The 19,500-nt window shown below is 39.5% G+C and overlaps 1 protein-coding gene across 2 annotated transcripts in view; it reads left to right on the top strand.

Annotated features, from left to right (window-relative positions):
* ATP6V1H (ATPase H+ transporting V1 subunit H) overlaps nt 1–19,500 on the top strand; it is a 136,440-nt gene that overhangs the window by 97,302 nt on the left and 19,638 nt on the right. For both annotated transcript variants that reach the window (XM_055286414.2, XM_055286416.2), the window contains one exon: nt 5,880–5,993. In XM_055286414.2, coding sequence (XP_055142389.1) covers nt 5,880–5,993 — 114 coding nt within the window. The remainder of the gene's footprint in view (nt 1–5,879; nt 5,994–19,500) is intronic.

Here is a 19,500-nt window from a genome sequence, read left to right on the forward strand (position 1 = left end):
TAGCTACCGCAGACCTCCAGCAGGAATGAGAGATTGTGGGGAAGCGGGGATAGCCAGCTCCATGAGGAGGAGAAGAGGTGGCAGCTTTGGGTAGCTGTATGTGAACAAAGTAAGCTGCGGGGTCAAGAGCCGAACTGAAACAGCACCCTCACTGAACTACTTGATTTTGATGGTGATTCAGCCTGGCCAGCCCTCAAGTACAATTGTCCAGTCTTCCAAGCCATATGCAGTTACCTTTCAATAAATTATTTTGCTGGAGAATTATCAGGCAGGGTAAAGTTTTTGTTACTTGTAACTAAACATATTGACTGATATACGAGATTCTTCTCTGTTTAATCTGACAAACTGTACTGCCTTTGAATCTAAATACAAATGTCCAATTTTCTGTGCTCCCACAGGATTCTGAGTATATTAATGCTTCCATTATGTAACACTTTTCAGTCTGTACAATGATAATGTGGTGATGTCTCTTTATCTCACTAGACTGTGAACTTCTCAAAAGAGCCACCTGTATCTAACTAGACATAGTGTTCACCACACAGTAGGGCATAATACTTGCTGAGGGAAAGAGCTATCAAAAGAATTATGTTTGTTCTGGTAAAATACAGACTTTTTTGTCTGGTAAATATCTCTGTTCCTTTGTTCAAAGCCTAGCACAGCACGTGTAAATACAAATTAAATTGTTTTGATAGTGGCACAAACCTTTTATTGACCAAACTGGATTAATTTTTCTATTTTAACTTATAGTCATCATGAAAAGTAATGAACTCTCATTATAGAAAACTTGAAAAATACAGAAAAGAATAAAGAAGAAAAAGCAACACCCTTAATACTACAAAGTATGAGATAAAAATGATTTTTTAGTTTTTTCTGCATGCATATATAGTATGCATTTTTTCTTCTGAAACTGTGATATGTGACATCTCCTATTTTATCTCCTGCATTTCCTCATTTATCATGGATATTTTCCATCTACAGAGTTTTAAAAATATGGTTTAATGCTATGTATAGGTACACATGCTCTAGTTTACTCAAATCTTACTACTGGGCATGCAATTAGTTTCCAAATTTTCATTATTAAGAAAACAGAATTAACATCTGTGTGAACATTTCTGATTATTTGCTGGCCCCTTCAAATAGATTTAATGAAATGATATGAGTACTTTTGAGATTTTAATAAACATTATTGAATATAAACTAATTCACACTCCCCCTGGCAGTATATAGGAATACCATTTTCACCACCTTTTCAGCAGCACTGAATACTATCATTCTCTTTAACCTCTTTACGGCATCTGGTGCTTTTAATTTATATTTTGATCAGTTATGTGATCTGTAGGAATATTTGTTGAGTCTTGCCCCATGGAGCTTACATTTTACTGAAACCTTTGCTGTCTCTCCCACCACTTTTTTTTTTTTTTTTTGAGGTGGAGTCTCACTCTGTTGCCCAGGCTGGAGTGCAATGGCATGATCTTGGCTCACTGCAACCTCCACCTCCTCAGTTCAAGCGATTCTCCTGCCTCAGCCTCCTGAGTAGCTGGGATTACAGGCACCCACCACCACACCCAGCTAATTTTTAGTAGAGACAGGGTTTTACCATGTTGGTCAGGCTGGTCTCAAACTCCTGACCTCAGGTGATCCACCCACCTTGGCCTCCCAAAGTGCTGGGATTGCAGGCATGAGCCACCACGCCTGGTCTCTCCCACCACTTCTGTGCTTAGAAAGAGCTTTCTTGGCTGGACGCAGTGGCTCACACCTGTAATCTCAGCACTTTGGGAGGCTGAGGCAGGGGGAATCACGAGGTCAGGAGTTTGAGACAAGCCTGGCCAGTATGGTGGAACCCTGTCTCTACTGAAAAAATACAAAAAATTAGCCAGGCATGGTGGCGTGCACCTGTAATCCCAGCTACTCCGGAGGCTTGGGCAGGAGAATTGCTTGAACCCGGGAGGCAGAGGTTGCAGTGAGCTGAGATCATGCCACTGTACTGCAGCCTGGGCGATGGAGTGAGACTCCATCTCAAAGAAAAAAAAGGCAAAAAAAAAAGAGCTTTCTGTTTCTTCCTCCTTTAGTCAGGTAGGTAAAAAAATAAAAAAGAGTGAGAAGAGTGAGCTTCTTCACTTAGAAATCTGATATTCTCCAAAGTTATCTTTTTATTTTTAAAAATGGTAATGACCTTCCTAATTAAGGAAACCAAAATAGGCATGGTTTCTGTGCTCATTCAGTTTATAACTCTAGAGGGTATATTGCTACACAGATTGAAAAATATTGACTTTCATATAAGTAGCATTGTGAAACTTAACCATTTTTAGCAATATGAGTGGAATCATAATATGTTATAGTGTGATATCATTTTATTAGCTTCTAAACAGCCATGTTTAGAATACTAAACAATAGAATTTCTTATGAGGATATTTTATGTAAACTCATCTGAATTATTTATATTAAGATAGAAAAAGATCTTTAGAACAAACAAAAATAGTTCTGTATGTTTTAGAATATTTAAAAGTTTACTCTCAAATTACATTTTTTGGTTTCATCAGCTGCTGCATTCTTTAAATGTATGTACTAGTGCTGAACTTGTTAATCATATTTCAGAATATTCCAAGTTCTTAAAGCTTAACATGCTATTGACTCAACTTGTTTTGAAATATGGTTAGCAAGATTACCCCTATTAGACAATAGCTCATAAATGAAGTACTTGACTCTAGTTCTAAAAAATCATCAAAAATCTTGTCTTTTTAATGATATTTTGTAATCTACCAGCTAGAAAGATTCTTTTCTCACCTTTTTTTCAAGCATTCATAATATCGGGCATTTGTGTAATCTGAAAATAATTGGTGCTTCAGTTGCATCTTGAGAAGATGAGAAATGTCTGTTTATTTCAATAGCAGTGTGAGTTTCAGTGGGGTGAGATCATCCACTTGGTATGAGACCCACTGGGTTCTGGGATGGAGAGTAATAAAATGTAGTTTACTAAATGCTTAAGAAATAAACATAATAGGGTGGGCACGGTGGCTCACGCCTGTAATCCCAGCACTTTGGGAGGCTGAGGCAGGTGGATTACCTGAGGTCAGGAGTTTGAGACCAGCCTGGCCAACGTGGTGAAACCCCGTCTCTACTAAAAATACAAAAATGAGATGGGCGTGGTGGTGAGCACCTGTAATCCCAGCTACTTGGGAGACTGAGGCAGGAGAATTGCTTGAGCCTGGAAGGCGGAGGTTGCAGTGAGCCGAAATTGTGCCACTGCATTCCAGCCTGGCTGACAAAGCAAGATTCTTGTCTCAAAAAAAAAAAAAAAAAAAAAAGAAATAAACATAATAATATCAATCATTAAAAGCTTTTCAAAATTTTATTGGCTGGTGGTAATAAGGAACAAGGGGTTAGAATGTCAAAAACACTGCTTTTGCTAGGCAGTATATTTGCTGTGAGAATTACATGAGATGAAAAATATGAACATTTAGCACAGTGCCCAATGTGGGGGAAAGTGCTCACATGTGATATTACTGTAAATGGTGTGTGAGCTGTATGTTTTTAATCAGTCCTATTTTGCTCACAATATCGCAGTTTTCTGAGATTGTATTTTGATCCTCATTATTCACAGGTTCCAGAATTGTGAATTTGTCCACCTACTAAAAAGTTTATTTTCAACACCCGTGTCAATGCTAGAGGCGCTTTTGTAGTTATCCATGGACATGTGTAGAGTGGTAAATAATTGGAGTCGCTAATGGACACATCCCCAGCTGTGGGGGAACAAGGCAGCGTTCTGCCATCCTGTGTTATCTCTTATGCTAGAAACAAGCGTCCTTTACGTGGTCTGTTTAGTGCCATATTTTTTTTTTGCATTTTTGTGGGGTTTTTGTGTGCGTGTGTGGTGATTTTCCTGTTTAAAATGGCCCCCAAACCTTCTGCTGGAGTGCTGTGTAATGTTCCTAAGCACAAGAAGGGGCTGTTACGTGCCTATGGAGAAAACTCGTGTGTTAGAGAAGCTGCCTTCAGCCAGGAGCTATGGTGCTGTTGGCTGCTAGCTCAGGCCTCAGAGGCAGTCTAGAGAACAAGCAGCCTGTGACCGTGCTCTGTGAAGCTCAGTGGGGCTCCAAAGCTGACTGTGAAAGGACCTTGTCAGCTATTTTAAGGATTTGGGTCCTTTGTTGTATTTTTATTTATTTTTTTAAGAAACAGGGTCTTACCCTGTTGCTCCAGCTGGAGTGCAGTGGTGCAATCATAGCTCACTGTAACCTTGAACTGGGCTCAAGCAATCTTCCCACCTCAGCCTCTCAAGTAGCTGGTTTTACAGGTACACACCACCATGCCTGGCTAATTTTTTTTTTTAATTTTTTTGTGGGGACAGCATCTCATTGTGTTGTCCAGGCTAGTCTCGAACTCCTGGGCTCAAGCGGTTGTCCCAGCTTGGTCTCCCAAAGTGCTGGGATTACAGGCATGAGCCACTGTGCCTGGCCTGGGTCCTTTTGTTAAGAGAAGTGGAAGCCACTGAATTGTTTTAAGTAGTAAAAATCATATGCAGAGTTTTGCCAAGATTCCTTTGACTACAGTGAGAATGGGAGGCAGGAGAGCAGCCTGTGTCGTCATCGCTGCAGAGCTGGGCTTAGTGTCCTGCAGGGACATAGGCTTTATGTCCTTTAATCATCACAGCAACGCTGCAAAGATGTCCTTGTCTTCCCTATTTGTCAGGGAGGAATTTAGCAGGTGAAGGACTTGTCTAATTAACATGTTTGATAAATGGCTGAGCTGATATATTAGATAACGTTTTAAAGTACAGTGCCTGGCCTGCAGTAAGCACTCAGTTAATGTTTGATGATAGTTACATTGTGTTCTTTTTTCCCCCCTCAGTTCAATACATTTTTTAAAACCATGCTTTAAAGAATAAAATATGAAAAGGTATGCAGATAAAAGCTTCCCTCTCACTCTGACCCCCATTTACTTATTTCTTCCTGACCCCAGAAACCTTACTGATCTGTGAGATTGTCTTAAACCACCAAACACCGTACTGCATTAAGGTGCCACTTGTCACTGACTGTATAGTAGGTGTCCTCCACTAGACAGGACTAGTGGCTGAAGAATGGACAGGGCAGTCCACACTGTTGTGTGGAAGTTGAGACTCCACAGCTCTGTCTGTAACCACACCTTTGCAAAGGAACAGAGGACCAATTTCTATGCATGAAGAAATAGCCATTTTTACTTTTCCTTTGTGTTTGTAATAAGTGGATTTTCAGGGTGTCGGAAGTGTGGTGATAGAAAGCAGTGTCGGTTGTCAGTCATCTTGGTGCTCTCGAAGATATGAATGTTCTTCTCCATCTCACTGCCCAAGTCACGTGGCATATCCCATTGTTATTAGAAAGGGGTGGATATCTTAAAATCAGTAGTCTTTTTCAGGAAATTAGCATGGGTGCTCTTTAACCCCCTGTTCCCTGCTATCTACATCTAAGCCCCTATCTTCACACAGCATGGTCACTGGTGGGCTTGATATTGATTGTATGTTGTTATGAAAGTTAGATGGTGTTCAATACTGATATTAAACAAGCAAGAAATACTGATAATAAAAACGTTAATACTCAGCCACTTAGAAAACCATAATCTAAAATACTAGTGCCTGGGTGGTATCTAGGCAGATCATACGTTTCTGGATTAGAGATGAGAAATGAGAACAACTGTTGGATTTATCATTAGGAATTCAAAAAAGAAAGTATTTGAATACTGTAAATCTGTGGTTCAGGGAAAACGATGTAAAAAAAAGACACATTTGGTTTATTTACATACATCGTTACTTTCCTTTTTAGCGTGTTGGTATCTGAGCTGCCTGCTTACAAACTGTGAATTTGAGAGTAATTGCATCTTCCTCACCTTGTCTCTCCCGTTTGCAGGGTCATCGAGCAGCTCGGTGGGAAGCAGCTGGTCATGAACCACATGCATCATGAAGACCAGCAGGTCCGCTATAATGCTCTGCTGGCCGTACAGAAGCTCATGGTGCACAACTGGTATGCGACAGCTTTTTGCTGACACTTGTACATTAGTCTGCAAACTCTCACTTGCCATTCTAAAAGTTCTTATGTAAATGCTTCGAATGATCATTTTTAAAATCAGTGATTTTGATTCAAAATTTAGAAATATATTTTAGTAATTCAGAGCAATGACACATTAGTTTTATAAAGACGGACTGCACTGAAGGTCTCAAGGAGTGTATATTCAAAATAATAATTTCAAAAATGACTCCAGAAGTAACCAAAAGGACCCTGTGACATAAGTCAGTCAGTCCTTTCTGGAGCTGAATGCAGTTGGACTACTGATTCTTTAGAGACGCCACAATTTTGCAAGGCTTAAAACTATTCAGCATATGGTAAACTGAGTGAATTTTACCAGTTCACATAAAAACACTAAAAGCTGATGAATCAACTCAGATTGAACTCTCACATTTCATTCACTATAGTTTTTGCTTTTGAAGCAACTAAAGTTGTGCTTCTTTGTTGCCTTTTTTTATTTTTAAAATAAAAATTAGTAACTTTTTTGTACCCACTTAAAACAAGATCAATTGAAGAGTAACTACTTAGACATGGTGAGCCCTTTGTGTACATAATAGAAGAAATGAAGATTCCCCTTGGCATAGCTGCTTTTAGCTGTAGGTTGGGTGTTCAGTGCCTTCAATACTATCCTAAACAGTTCAAATGCCTCTCCATTTCCCAGCCTCTGGAAGGATGCTCTGTTTTTTTGTTAAGGCATCAGGAACAAATATACATTGCTTGTAACTGACAGTAATGCTACCAGCACTTCCAAAGGACAGGATTAATGATGCACTAGCATGGGTGCGTTTGAAGATGCAGGCAAATACAGTGTAGGAGAATATCCAGGAGTGCTGCTGTGGTATCATGTGTTAAATATTATGTTCCTGCCACTTAACACTTTTATCATAAATAATGACATTTATGTAAATTCTTTCAACTGCTTTTTGAGCGCTAGCTTTGTACCCTGATAAGTGTACAAATTTGTACCCTGATAAGTTAAATGATGTTAGGTATGATGAAAGTGGGTGCAACTTTACATAGGATGATTAGAGAAAGCCTCCCGGAGTAGACCACATAGCTAAGTTGACAATAATGATAAGGAACCAGCCGTACAGCTCTATTACTGGGGTGAATAAGCATTTTAGGTAGAGGGAATGAGAGGTGAAAAGGCCGTGGTGAAGTAGTAATGAACTTGGCTTGTTTAAAGCAATGTACAGGGAATTATGTGGTTGTGACACTCAGGGGTGGAGGTGCTACTGGCACCTAGTGGATAGAGACCTGGAATGCTGGTAATATCCTGTAACGCAGACAGTCCCCAGAATTAAAGAAGTATATGTGAGTGCCGATGTTGGGAAACCCTGATATGAAGGATGGTCAAGGGCAAACTCTGACATGAAGGATGGTACGAGGGGAAAAACATGGTTCAGGAGAGGTAGGCAGAGACCTGATCGTGTAGGGCCTTGTAGGCTATAATTTGACTCCTGTAAGATGAGTTGAAAACCATTGCAAGGATATTAAATAGGGGAATGACAAGATGTGGTTTATGTTTCGAAAGGGTCACTTTGGCTACTCCCTGGAGAACAGATTGTGCAAGGGTAAGTGAGAAAGCATGAAGAGCATTCGAGCTGGTTCTCATGGTAGTCTGGGGCTGAGGTAGTTGGTGGCTTGGCCTAGATGATAAACATTGAGATAAGAAGTAGATGGACTTGGGGTAGATTCAGAGCTAGTGCGGACAGCACTTGATGGGCTGAAAATGTTTTTACTTTTTTCCATAACTTCAGTGCAAGAAGAATGGGATCAAAACAGAAGGTGAAAACCCTAGAATGGTTTTTATCAGTTTAGCAGTAGGAAAAACTTCAGGTCTGTCAGTAAAACATAGGATACACCACTGGATTTCTCTCCTTACTTCACTTTAACCCAAGCTAGATTTTCCAACATAAATCAATTATTTAGTAATTTCATATCTTATGGTTTGTTTATATCTCTTTCAGGAATTTAATTTAAAGGATGTTGGCATTTAATAGAATTTCAGGCCGTTGCAACCAATGAGCTTATAGTTGCCAGATGTTTTTCTAAAGTTTCTGTGAAAGTCAAAGTTTTATTTTTCCACTGTGTTGAAATTAGGGCTATTGAAATACAGTTATTATTTTATTAGCTTATTTCTGTTGAAGTCTTTCTTGTTGGGTTAGTGGTTTTCTTGTTTTAAAAAATGTATATTTCTAATATGAAAGGCAAGATGTGTGTGAAATAGGATGTTGACCTTTTCCCTTTGCCAGTGGAGGAAATTTTTTTTTTTTTTTATTATACTTTAGGGTTTTAGGGTACATGTGCACAATGTGCAGGTTTGTTACATATGTAACCATGTGCCATGTTGATTTCCTGCACCCATTAACTCGTCATTTAGCATTAGGTGTATCTCCTAATGCTGTCCCTCCCCCCTCCCCCCACCCCACAACAGTCCCCGGAGCGTGATGTTCCCCTTCCTGTGTCCATGAGTTCTCATTGTTCAATTCCCACCTATGAGTGAGAACATGCGGTGTTTGGTTTTTTGTCCTTGCGATAGTTTACTGAGAATGATGTTTTCCAGTTTCATCCATGTCCCTACAAAGGACACGAACTCATCATTTTTTATGGCTGCATAGTATTCCATGGTGTATATGTGCCACATTTTCTTAATCCAGTCTATCGTTGTTGGACATTTGGGTTGGTTCCAACTCTTTGCTATTGTGAATAGTGCCGCAATAAACATACGTGTGCATGTGTCTTTATAGCAGCATGATTTATAGTCCTTTGGGTATATACCCAGTAATGGGATGGCTGGGTCAAATGGTATTTCTAGTTCTAGATCCCTGAGGAATCGCCACACTGACTTCCACAATGGTTGAACTAGTTTACAGTCCCACCAACAGTGTAAAAGTGTTCCTATTTCTCCACATCCTCTCCAGCACCTGTTGTTTCCTGATTTTTTAATGATGGCCATTCTAACTGGTGTGAGATGGTATCTCACTGTGGTTTTGATTTGCATTTCTCTGATGGCCAGTGATGAGGAGCATTTCTTCATGTGTTTTTTGGCTGCATAAATGTCTTCTTTTGAGAAGTGTCTGTTCATGTCCTCTGCCCACTTTTTGATGGGGTTGTTTGTTTTTTTCTTGTAAATTTGTTTGAGTTCATTGTAGATTCTGGATATTAGCCCTTTGTCAGATGAGTAGGTTGCAAAAATTTTCTCCCATTGTGTAGGTTGCCTGTTCACTCTGATGATAGTTTCTTTTGCTGTGCAGAAGCTCTTTAGTTTAATGAGATCCCATTTGTCGATTTTGGCTTTTGTTGCCATTGCTTTTGGTGTTTTAGACATGAAGTCCTTGCCCACGCCTATGTCCTGAATGGTATTGTCTAGGTTTTCTTGTAGGATTTTAATGGTTTTAGGTCTAACATATAAGTCTTTAATCCATCTTGAATTAATTTTTGTCTAAGGTGTAAGGAAGGGATCCAGTTTCAGCTTTCTACATATGGCTAGCCAGTTTTCCCAGCACCATTTATTAAATAGGGAATCCTTTCCCCATTTCTTGTTTTTGTCAGGTTTGTCAAAGATCAGATAATTGTAGCTATGCGGCATCATTTCTGAGGGCTCTGTTCTGTTCCATTGATCTATGTCTCTGTTGTGGTACCAGTACCATGCTGTTTTGGTTACTGTAGCCTTGTAGTATAGTTTAAAGTCAGGTAGCCTGATGCCTCCAGCTTTGTTCTTTTGGCTTAGGATTGACTTGGCGATGCGGGCTCTTTTTTGGTTCCATATGAACTTTAAAGTAGTTTTTTCCAATTCTGTGAAGAAAGTCATTGGTAGCTTGATGGGGATGGCATTGAATCTATAAATTACGTTGGGCAGTATGGCCATTTTCACGATATTGATTCTTCCAACCCATGAGCATGGAATGTTCTTCCATTTGTTTGTATCCTCTTTTATTTCATTGAGCAGTGGTTTGTAGTTCTCCTTGAAGAGGTCCTTCACATCCCTTGTAAGTTGGATTCCTAGGTATTTTATTCTCTTTGAAGCAATTGTGAATGGGAGTTCACTCATGATTTGGCTCTCTGTTTGTCTGTTATTGGTGTACAAGAATGCTTGTGATTTTTGTACATTAATTTTGTATCCTGAGACTTTGCTGAAGTTGCTAATCAGCTTAAGGAGATTTTGGGCTGAGACAATGGGGTTTTCTAGATATACAATCATGTCATCTGCAAACAGGGACAATTTGACTTCCTCTTTTCCTAATTGAATACCCTTTATTTCCTTCTCCTGCCTGATTGCTCTGGCCAGAACTTCCAGCACTATGTTGAATAGGAGCGGTGAGAGAGGGCATCCCTGTCTTGTGCCAGTTTTCAGAGGGAGTGCTTCCAGTTTTTGCCCATTCAGTATGATATTGGCTGTGGGTTTGTTGTAGATAGCTCTTATTATTTTGAGATACGTCCCATCAATACCTAATTTATTGAGAGTTTTTAGCATGAAGGGTTGTTGAATTTTGTCAAAGGCCTTTTCTGCATCTATTGAGATAATCATGTGGTTTTTGTCTTTGGTTCTGTTTATATGCTGGATTACATTTATTGATTTGCGTATGTTGAACCAGCCTTGCATCCCAGGGATGAAGCCCACTTGATCGTGGTGGATAAGCTTTTTGATGTGCTGCTGGATTCGGTTTGCCAGTATTTTATTGAGGATTTTTGCATCAATGTTCATCAAGGATATTGGTCTGAAATTCTCTTTTTTGGTTATGTCTCTGCCAGGTTTTGGTATCAGGACGATGCTGGCTTCGTAAAATGTGTTAGGGAGGATACCCTCTTTTTCTATCGATTGGAATAGTTTCAGAAGGAATGGTACCAGTTCCTCCTTGTACCTCTGGTAGAATTCAGCTGTGAATCCATCAGGTCCTGGACTCTTTTTGTTTGGTAAGCTATTGATTATTGCCACAATTTCAGAACCTGTTATTGGTCTATTCAGAGATTCAACTTCTTCCTGGTTTAGTCTTGGGAGGGTGTATTTGTCGAGGAATTTATCCATTTCTTCTAGATTTTCTAGTTTATTTGCATAGAGGTGTTTGTAGTATTCTCTGATGGTAGATTGTATTTCTGTGGGATCGGTGGTGATATCCCCTTTTTCGTTTTTTATTGCATCTATTTGATTCTTCTCTCTTTTCTTCTTTATTAGTCTTGCTAGCAGTCCATCAATTTTGTTGATCTTTTCAAAAAACCAGCTCCTGGATTCATTAATTTTTTGAAGGGTTTTTTGTGTCTCTATTTCCTTCAGTTCTGCTCTGATTTTAGTTATTTCTAGCCTTCTGCTAGCTTTTGAATGTGTTTGCTCTTGCTTTTCTAGTTCTTTTAATTGTGATGTTAGGGTGTCAATTTTGGATCTTTCCTGCTTTCTCTTGTGGGCATTTAGTGCTATAAATTTCCCTCTACACACTGCTTTGAACGTGTCCCAGAGATTCTGGTATGTTGTGTCTTTGTTCTCGTTGGTTTCAAAGAACATCTTTATTTCTGCCTTCATTTCATTATGTACCCAATAGTCATTCAGGAGCAGGTTGTTCAGTTTCCATGTAGTTGAGTGGTTTTGACTGAGTTTCTTAATCCTGAGTTCTAGTTTGATTGCACTGTGGTCTGAGAGACAGTTTGTTATAATCTCTGTTCTTTTACATTTGCTGAGAAGAGCTTTACTTCCAACTATGTGGTCAATTTTGGAATAGGTGTGGTGTGGGGCTGAAAAAAATGTATATTCTGTTGATTTGGGGTGGAGAGTTCTGTAGATGTCTATTAGGTCCACTTTATGTAGAGCTGAGTTCAATTCCTGGATATCCTTGTTAACTTTCTGTCTCGTTGATCTGTCTAATGCTGACAGTGGGGTGTTAAAATCTCCCGTTATTATTGTGTGGGAGTTTAAGTCCCTTTGTAGGTCACTGAGGACTTGCTTTATGAATCTGGGTGCTCCTGTGTTGGGTGCATATATATTTAGGATAGTTAGCTCTTCTTGTTGAATTGATCCCTTTACCATTATGTAATGGCCTTCTTTGTCTCTTTTGATCTTTGTTGGTTTAAAGTCTATTTTATCAGAGACTAGGATTGCAACCCCTGCCTTTTTTTGTTTTCCAGTTGCTTGATAGATCTTCCTCCATCCCTTTATTTTGAGTCTGTGTGTGTCTCTGCACGTGAGATGGGTTTTCTGAATACAGCACACTGATGGGTCCTGACTCCTTATCCAGTTTGCCAGTCTGTGTCTTTTGATTGGAGCATTTAGCCCATTTACATTTAACGTGAATATTGTTATGTGTGAATCTGATCCTGTCATTATGATGTTAGTTGGTTATTTTGCTCGTTAGTTGCTATAGTTTCTTCCTAGCCTCGATGGTCTTTACAATTTGGCATGTTTTTGCAGGGGCTGGTACCGGTTGTTCCTTTCCATGTTTAGTGCTTCCTTCAGGAGCTCTTTTAGGGCAGGCCTGGTGGTGACAAAATCACTCAGCGTTTGCTTGTCTGTAAAGTATTTTATTTCTCCTTCACTTGTGAAGCTTAGTTTGGCGGGATAGGAAATTCTGGGTTGAAAATTCTTTTCTTTAAGAATGTTGAATATCGGCCCCCACTCTCTTCTGGCTTGTAGAGTTTCTGCTGAGAGATCAGCTGTTAGTCTGATGGGCTTCCCTTTGTGGGTAACCCGACCTTTCTCTCTGGCTGCCCTTAACATTTTTTCCTTCATTTCAAGTTTGGTGAATCTGACAATTATGTGTCTTGGAGTTGCCCTTCTCGAGGAGTATCTTTGTGGCGTTCTCTGTATTTCCTGAATCTGAATGCTGGCCTGCCTTGCTAGATTGGGGAAGTTCTCCTGGATAATATCTTGCAGAGTGTTTTCCAACTTGGTTCCATTCTCCCCATCATTTTCAGGTACAGCAATCAGACGTAGGTTTGGTCTTTTCACATAGTCCCAAATTTCTTGGAGGCTTTGTTCATTTCTTTTTATTCTTTTTTCTCTAAACTTCCCTTCTCTCTTCATTTCATTCATTTCATCTTCTATCAGCGATACCCTTTCTTCCAGTTGATCGCATCTGCTACTGAGGCTTCTGCATTCTTCGCGTAGTTCTCGAAACTTGGCTTTCAGCTCCATCATCTCCTTTAAGCCCTTCTCTCCATTGGTTATTCTAGTTATCCATTCTTCTAATTTTTTTTCAAAGTTTTTAACTTCTTTGCTATTGTTTTGAATTTCCTCTCGTAGCTCAGAGTAGTTAGATCGTCTGAAGCCTTCTTCTCTCAACTCATCAAAGTCATCCTCCATCCAGCTTTGTTCCGTTGCTGGTGAGGAACTGTGTTCCTTTGGAGGAGGAGAGGTGCTCTGTTTTTTAGAGTTTCCAGTTTTTTTGGTCTGTTTTTTCCCCATCTTTGTGGTTTTGTCTACTTTTTGTCTTCGATGATGGTGATGTACAGGTGGATTTTTGGTGTGGACGTCCTTTCTGTTTGTTAATTTTCCTTCTACCAGACAAGACCCTCAGCTGCAGGTCTGTTGGAGTTTACTAGAGGTCCACTCCAGACCCTGTTTGGCTGGGTGTCAGCAGCGGTGGCTGCAGAACAGCGGATTTTCGTGAGACCACAAATTCAGCTGTCTGATAGTTCCTCTGAAAGTTTTGTCTCAGAGGAGTACCCGGTTGAATGAGGTGTCAGTCTGTCCCTACTGGGGGGGTGCCTCCCAGTTAGGCTGCTCAGGGGTGAGGGACCCACTTTAGGAGGCAGTCTGTCCGTTCTCAGATCTCCAGCTGCGTGCTGGGAGAACCACTACTCTCTTCAAAGCTGTCAGTCAGACAGGGACATTTAAGGCTGTGGAGGTTCTCGCTGAGTTTTTGGTTGTCTGTGCCCTGCCCCCAGAGGTGGAGCCTACAGAGGCAGGCAGGCCTCCTTGAGCTGTGGTGGGCTCCACCCAGTTCGAGCTTCCTGGCTGCTTTGTTTACCTAAGCAAGCCTGGGCAATGGCGGGCGCACCTCCCCCAGCCTCGTTGCCGCCTTGCAGCGTGATCTCAGACTGCTGTGCTAGCAATCAGCAAGACTCTGTGGGCATAGGACCCTCCGAGCCAGGTGCGGGACACAATCTCCTAGTGTGCCGTTTTCCAGGCCCGTTGGAAAAGCGCAGTATTAGGCCGGGACTGACCCGATATTCCAGGTGCCGTCTGTTTCCCCTTTCTTTGACTAGGAAAGGGAACTCCCTGACCCCTTGCGCTTCCCAAGTGAGGCAATGCCTCGCCCTGCTTCGGCTCGCGCACAGTGCGCTTCACCGACTGTCCTGAACCCACTGTTAGGCACTCCCTAGTGAGATGAAACCGGTACCTCAAGCAGAAATGCAGAAATCACCTGTCTTCTGTGTGGCTGGGCCTGGGAGCTGGAGACCGGAGCTGTTCCTGTTCGGCCATCTTGGCTCCACCCCTCGAGGAAATTTTTTAGTTGAGAATTTTTGTTGTTCAGATGATCATGTATTGAAGATGAAATTTTTAAAATTTGACTTTTTTCTTGAATTTAGGAACTTGGTGTAGTCTCATAGTACATTTCTCCGTGTGTGATTATAAGAGGAAGAGTATTCTGTCTTTACAGGGAAATACTGGTTTATTCGCTCTTTATGAGAGAGTATTCTTTTTTCTCTGTCTTTCTAATTATATGGCGAACTTTTTAAATTTTAATGTTTTAACTATGATTATCTCCTTTGCATTTAATGGAGAAGCTTAGTGTTAGTATTTTCCCACACTTCCTTCATAGAGAAATTTTTGTATGAAGGAAGATTAAAATTCACCTGTGATCGCTGTATTTGATTGTGACTTACAAATTTCTGTGGCTCCCTGTGCCAGAGAATGAAAGTTTCTCAAGTAATAACAATTTATTACAATACCAGTTTAATATGAGACTAAATAGAATACCATTTGGAAAGTAATCTTTTGCAAAGTATATCCCCAAATGTAAAAGAGGTTTGGATCGATACCTTTTTTCAGGTAACCTAGTTGTCTCTACTAAACTCATACCTGCCTAAAATAGGGGCTTTTTAACCTAAAATATGTTACTGGTGTTCTAAAGAATCTTATAAATTTCTCTAAATTGTTTTCTTTTGTACCAAGTGAAAACTTGAAAATACAGTGGAGTTTTTCTTTTAGCATTGGCTCAATTTAAATGGAAATGAGTTATTATAAATGGTGTATTTTAGCCCTCCATAGTGAAATAATTATTTGAACATAATTAAAATGCAAGCACAGATGCAAGGATGAAGGTCTGCATGACAGGCAGCAGCAGCAGCACTTTGCCTGCATCCCTGGGTTTTTCTGCCCTAAAGGATTTTTAGGTTTTTGATATTGCATTGTTCCTGAAGTTTTTGTTTATCAGATTAAATTGTAACTTTGGATACAATAAAATTAACATTTATTACTTTCTGCCATGAATTTAAAAAATTTTAAGTATAATTTCAAAATTACATTTTAAGTGTAATTTATGTTACTTATGAAATCATGGAACTAGGTCAGATACGGATTTTGATTTTGATTCTGTTATAAGGAGTTAAATATTAAGTTTCTTGATAATGTAGAGATACATTTGAGTTTATATCATATGGAGTATAGAGTTATATAATGGGAAAATACTTATTTAATTATTTTATGATTGATTTCAAAACTGTATCCTTGAATTGTAGGTGTTAGAATACCAGCGTTTCTCCCCTTCCACATCACATCTGTATTTCTGTGGAACAATGGATTATAAATAACCCTGACTGAGAGTGGGTGAGGAGCGGTGGAGGAGGAATAGAGTTGCCGGGGAGGGAGGGGACAGTGGCACCCACTGGACGCCCTCAGCTGGGAGGCCTGAGCAGGCCAGTCCTACTCATGGGCCTCCGCAGCTCTCATCTTTTTGTGCCCACCATGGCATTCCTGGTGCGCCCTTTGTTCTTTTGTGCAGTGCTGGATTTTTATATTCATAAATTTGGCAGAATATATAAACAGTGACAACTTAAGAGAACTTGTGTATATACACCTAATTCATCCATTTAACATCATAAGATGTCATCGTTTTTCTCCTACGGAATGATTTTAAATGTAATCAGCCTCTAATGCAGAGGCAACGATATGTGCGTATGGACAGCTCAGGACTTCAGGAAAGAAATGTTGACTTTTGTAGCTAGAGGATTTCATGTAGAATTTTCTGTTTTTGTCTCTAGATTCTTGTTCAGCCCTTTCTTAAGCAGCATAATAAGTTATAAGAGTGTTACCATCTCGATTTTTTATGCTTAGGTAAATTAATATAACAGAAAAACTCACCAGGCCAAGGGTCTGGATGATACTACCTTGTTCTCTGGTGTTTCTGTCTGCTTTGCATATTTTAGTTAAGCAAGCAAGTTCTTATTACTAGCAATAAGTGCAGAGCCATAAATACAGTGATTAAAATAGTTACTTATGAACTAAAAAAAAAAACCTCTCATGTGTTTTAGCTAACTTTTAAGATAATAATCAAGTTACCAAAACATTCCACCTGATTTTTAATAAACATAAAATTTCTAGATTTAACATTTTCCAGAATTAATTTCTAAATTAGAATTCTAATTTCTAAATTAATTTCTAGATTCTCTTTCTGGGTCTCTGGAATTTTCTAGGTACCTGAAATTTTCTGGGTACCTGGTCTCTTTCTGGGTACCTGGAATTTTCCACATTATTATGACATTTTTAGTGGAGGGACATTTGAAAATGTCTTTAATGTCATATGTTTTGTGTATTTGAAAAAAAAACAAATATAACTGGATTTTTAAAAATATGAAAACCAATTCCAGGTAAACAGGAATTTTTTTACAGCTGTTATCTCACTATCAACTGGTAATTCAGCCTACCAATCGAAGGTTGCTGCTTTGCAAGTTAGAAATGTTTCCTAAGACTGTATTAACTTTAACTTTTCTGGACACTATGCACCACTGAATTACAGTTGATTTGGAAATGCCGGCATAACATAAATCTCAGACTGTTGCAAAGTATCAACCTAAATAAACATTCAGAAGAGTTGGAAAATAAGCATTTTGACAGTAAAGAAAACCCCTGATGGATAGTCTGTGGACTTTATAATTAAACATAAAATCAATTACAGGTTTCACACATAGGTGCACATGACTAAGTGTGGGGATCTGTGGATCTAGTTCATGTTTTGGTTTTGTTTGCTTACGATTGGCTTTGTAGACAAACAGGTACCTAAAGTGGGATTTAAAGGATCAATAAAGCATAGATGAAAGAAAAGGCTGGTCTAGTAAGGAGAGGTAGAGAAAAATGAATTAACTTGCTTTGGTTTTCATTGCTTTCTCTTCCTTCTGTGGGTGGGGCAGTTACATTTGTGATCACTTGGCATATTTCATTTCATGGGCTTTGTGTGTGTGCGCATGCACGCTTTTTTTTTCTTTTGAGGCAGTCTTGCACTGTCACCTGGGCTGGAGTGCAGTGGCGTGATCTTGGCTCACTGCAACTTCCACCTCCCGGGTTCAGGCGGTTCTCCTGCCTCAGCCTCCCAAGTAGGTGGGATTACAAGTGCCCACCACCACATCCATCTAATTTTTTATATTTTTAGTAGAGATGGCACATCTTTTAAATCCAATAAACCTCAATAGAATGGTTGGCAGAGTATACTAAAAATTTAATTAAGATTAAGCAAACTTTATATTCACTCTCTAAGAGATTTAAGTTTTTGAATTATTTTCTCAGTTTCCCTTTATGTATGTCACCCAGATGTTAAGTCTTGATGGGGGAAAAATGTTTCATAGCTAATGGAAATGAATTGACAGGTTTTTGTCACTAGTAAAAACCTGAGGAATTGACCAAAAAGAGGAGGAGGATTATCAGCCTATTGTCTTAAGAAAGGTACCTTTTGATGTAAATATTCTTTAATTGAATTTCTATTCCATTTAAATTTTAAAAGAATTGTGCAGCAGTGCAGCAGTTACATTTTTAAATCTAAATCCTCTTAGATGAATTAGATGAAGTTTATCATCTGTTTTTACTTATATTTTAAAAAAGGAATTCAGCATAAAGGTGCCAAAGTGTTAGTACAGGGCCAGAGGTTCTCCCACCACACTGTATCAGATCTGTACCGCATTCTCCTAGAGGCACCTCTCACACTGGTAGGAGCTGTGCTCTTCTTGCCTTATTTCCTTAAGGGCTAGGCATTTAGAAGCCTGAAATGAAAACAGTCTCTTGGATAACAGTTTTTCCTGCCTTGCTAAATATCCCAGAAATGTATTTTGAGAAAACATTTCAGTGTCTGGTTTGAACACTGTGCTGTTCCATTTGTATCCAGCTCTTTTCTCAGTTAAGAGAGTTATGGGAGTGTTTACTTTTATCTCTGTAATTGTCTCTAATTGCAGACAGGAATGCTTGTTAGAAAATTGAATTTGTGCCAAGTAGAGAAATACAAAGTAGAAAATAAAGGCATAGCACACAGTTTCAATGCACTGTTGTAGCAGGACGAGCCGCAGACAAAACCCCTTAGCTACCAGGTTAAAGAAGGAAGTGGCTTTATTCGGCTGGGAGCTTTGGCAGACTTGTGTCCCAAAAACCAAGCTCCCTGAGAGAGAAATGCCTGCCCTTTTAAGGGCTTACAGCTCTAAGGGGGTCCATGTGAAAGGGTCATGATCGATTGAGCAAGCAAGGGGTATGTGGCTGGGGCTGCGTGCATCAGTAATCAAGACAGAACAGAACAGAAAGTTTCACAGTGCTTCCTTATACAATGCCTGGAATTGATAGATAATACAAGCGGTTACGTCAGGGGTTGATTTTTAACTACCAGACCAGGCCTAGGGTGTGGCGCTCTGCTGACTATTGATTTCATTTTTGCCTTTCTTTAACTTTTACTTCCTCTTTCTTTTTCTGAGGTATGAGACAATAAGAGAGATAGTCTCCTTCCTTATTCCCCATTGTGAGAATCTCACTTATTAGTGGGAGTTCTCATTCTCATTTTCACTGCTTAGGTCTTCCTGCAAGACAGATTGATAATGATTCATGTAATACATTTGTGCCAAGGTTTTCTGATGAACTAAGGTAGCAACAAAACTTTTTATTATTTGAAGGAGCAAGGGTAATACACGGGAGCAGCAAGCAAGTTCTTATTACTAGCAATACACTTACAATGAGGGTTTTAAATTCTCCTATAGCTGGAAACTATTTTTTAAATAAAGACTTAGGATTAAGCTTGTGCCAAAGCTGTACAGGCACATGTGCCAACTTTGTCATGTCTCTAACTATATTTTCGACTACTTGCCCTTGATCATCTATGTGCAGACAGCAATTGGTTAGGTTGATTTTCCACAGATTTCTCCTTCAGCTGCTAGTAAATAGTCTAGGGCCAATCTACTCAAGTAGCTGCTTGAGTGTCCAGTTTATGTGTTTTACCTTTTTCTGAACTTTGTGGCCGGTAGGCAGCATGTAGTTTTCATGTGATCTTTAATACCTTTGCTATTT

This window comes from Symphalangus syndactylus, chromosome 7 (assembly GCF_028878055.3).
Source record: "Symphalangus syndactylus isolate Jambi chromosome 7, NHGRI_mSymSyn1-v2.1_pri, whole genome shotgun sequence".
Classification (NCBI taxonomy): domain Eukaryota; kingdom Metazoa; phylum Chordata; class Mammalia; order Primates; family Hylobatidae; genus Symphalangus; species Symphalangus syndactylus.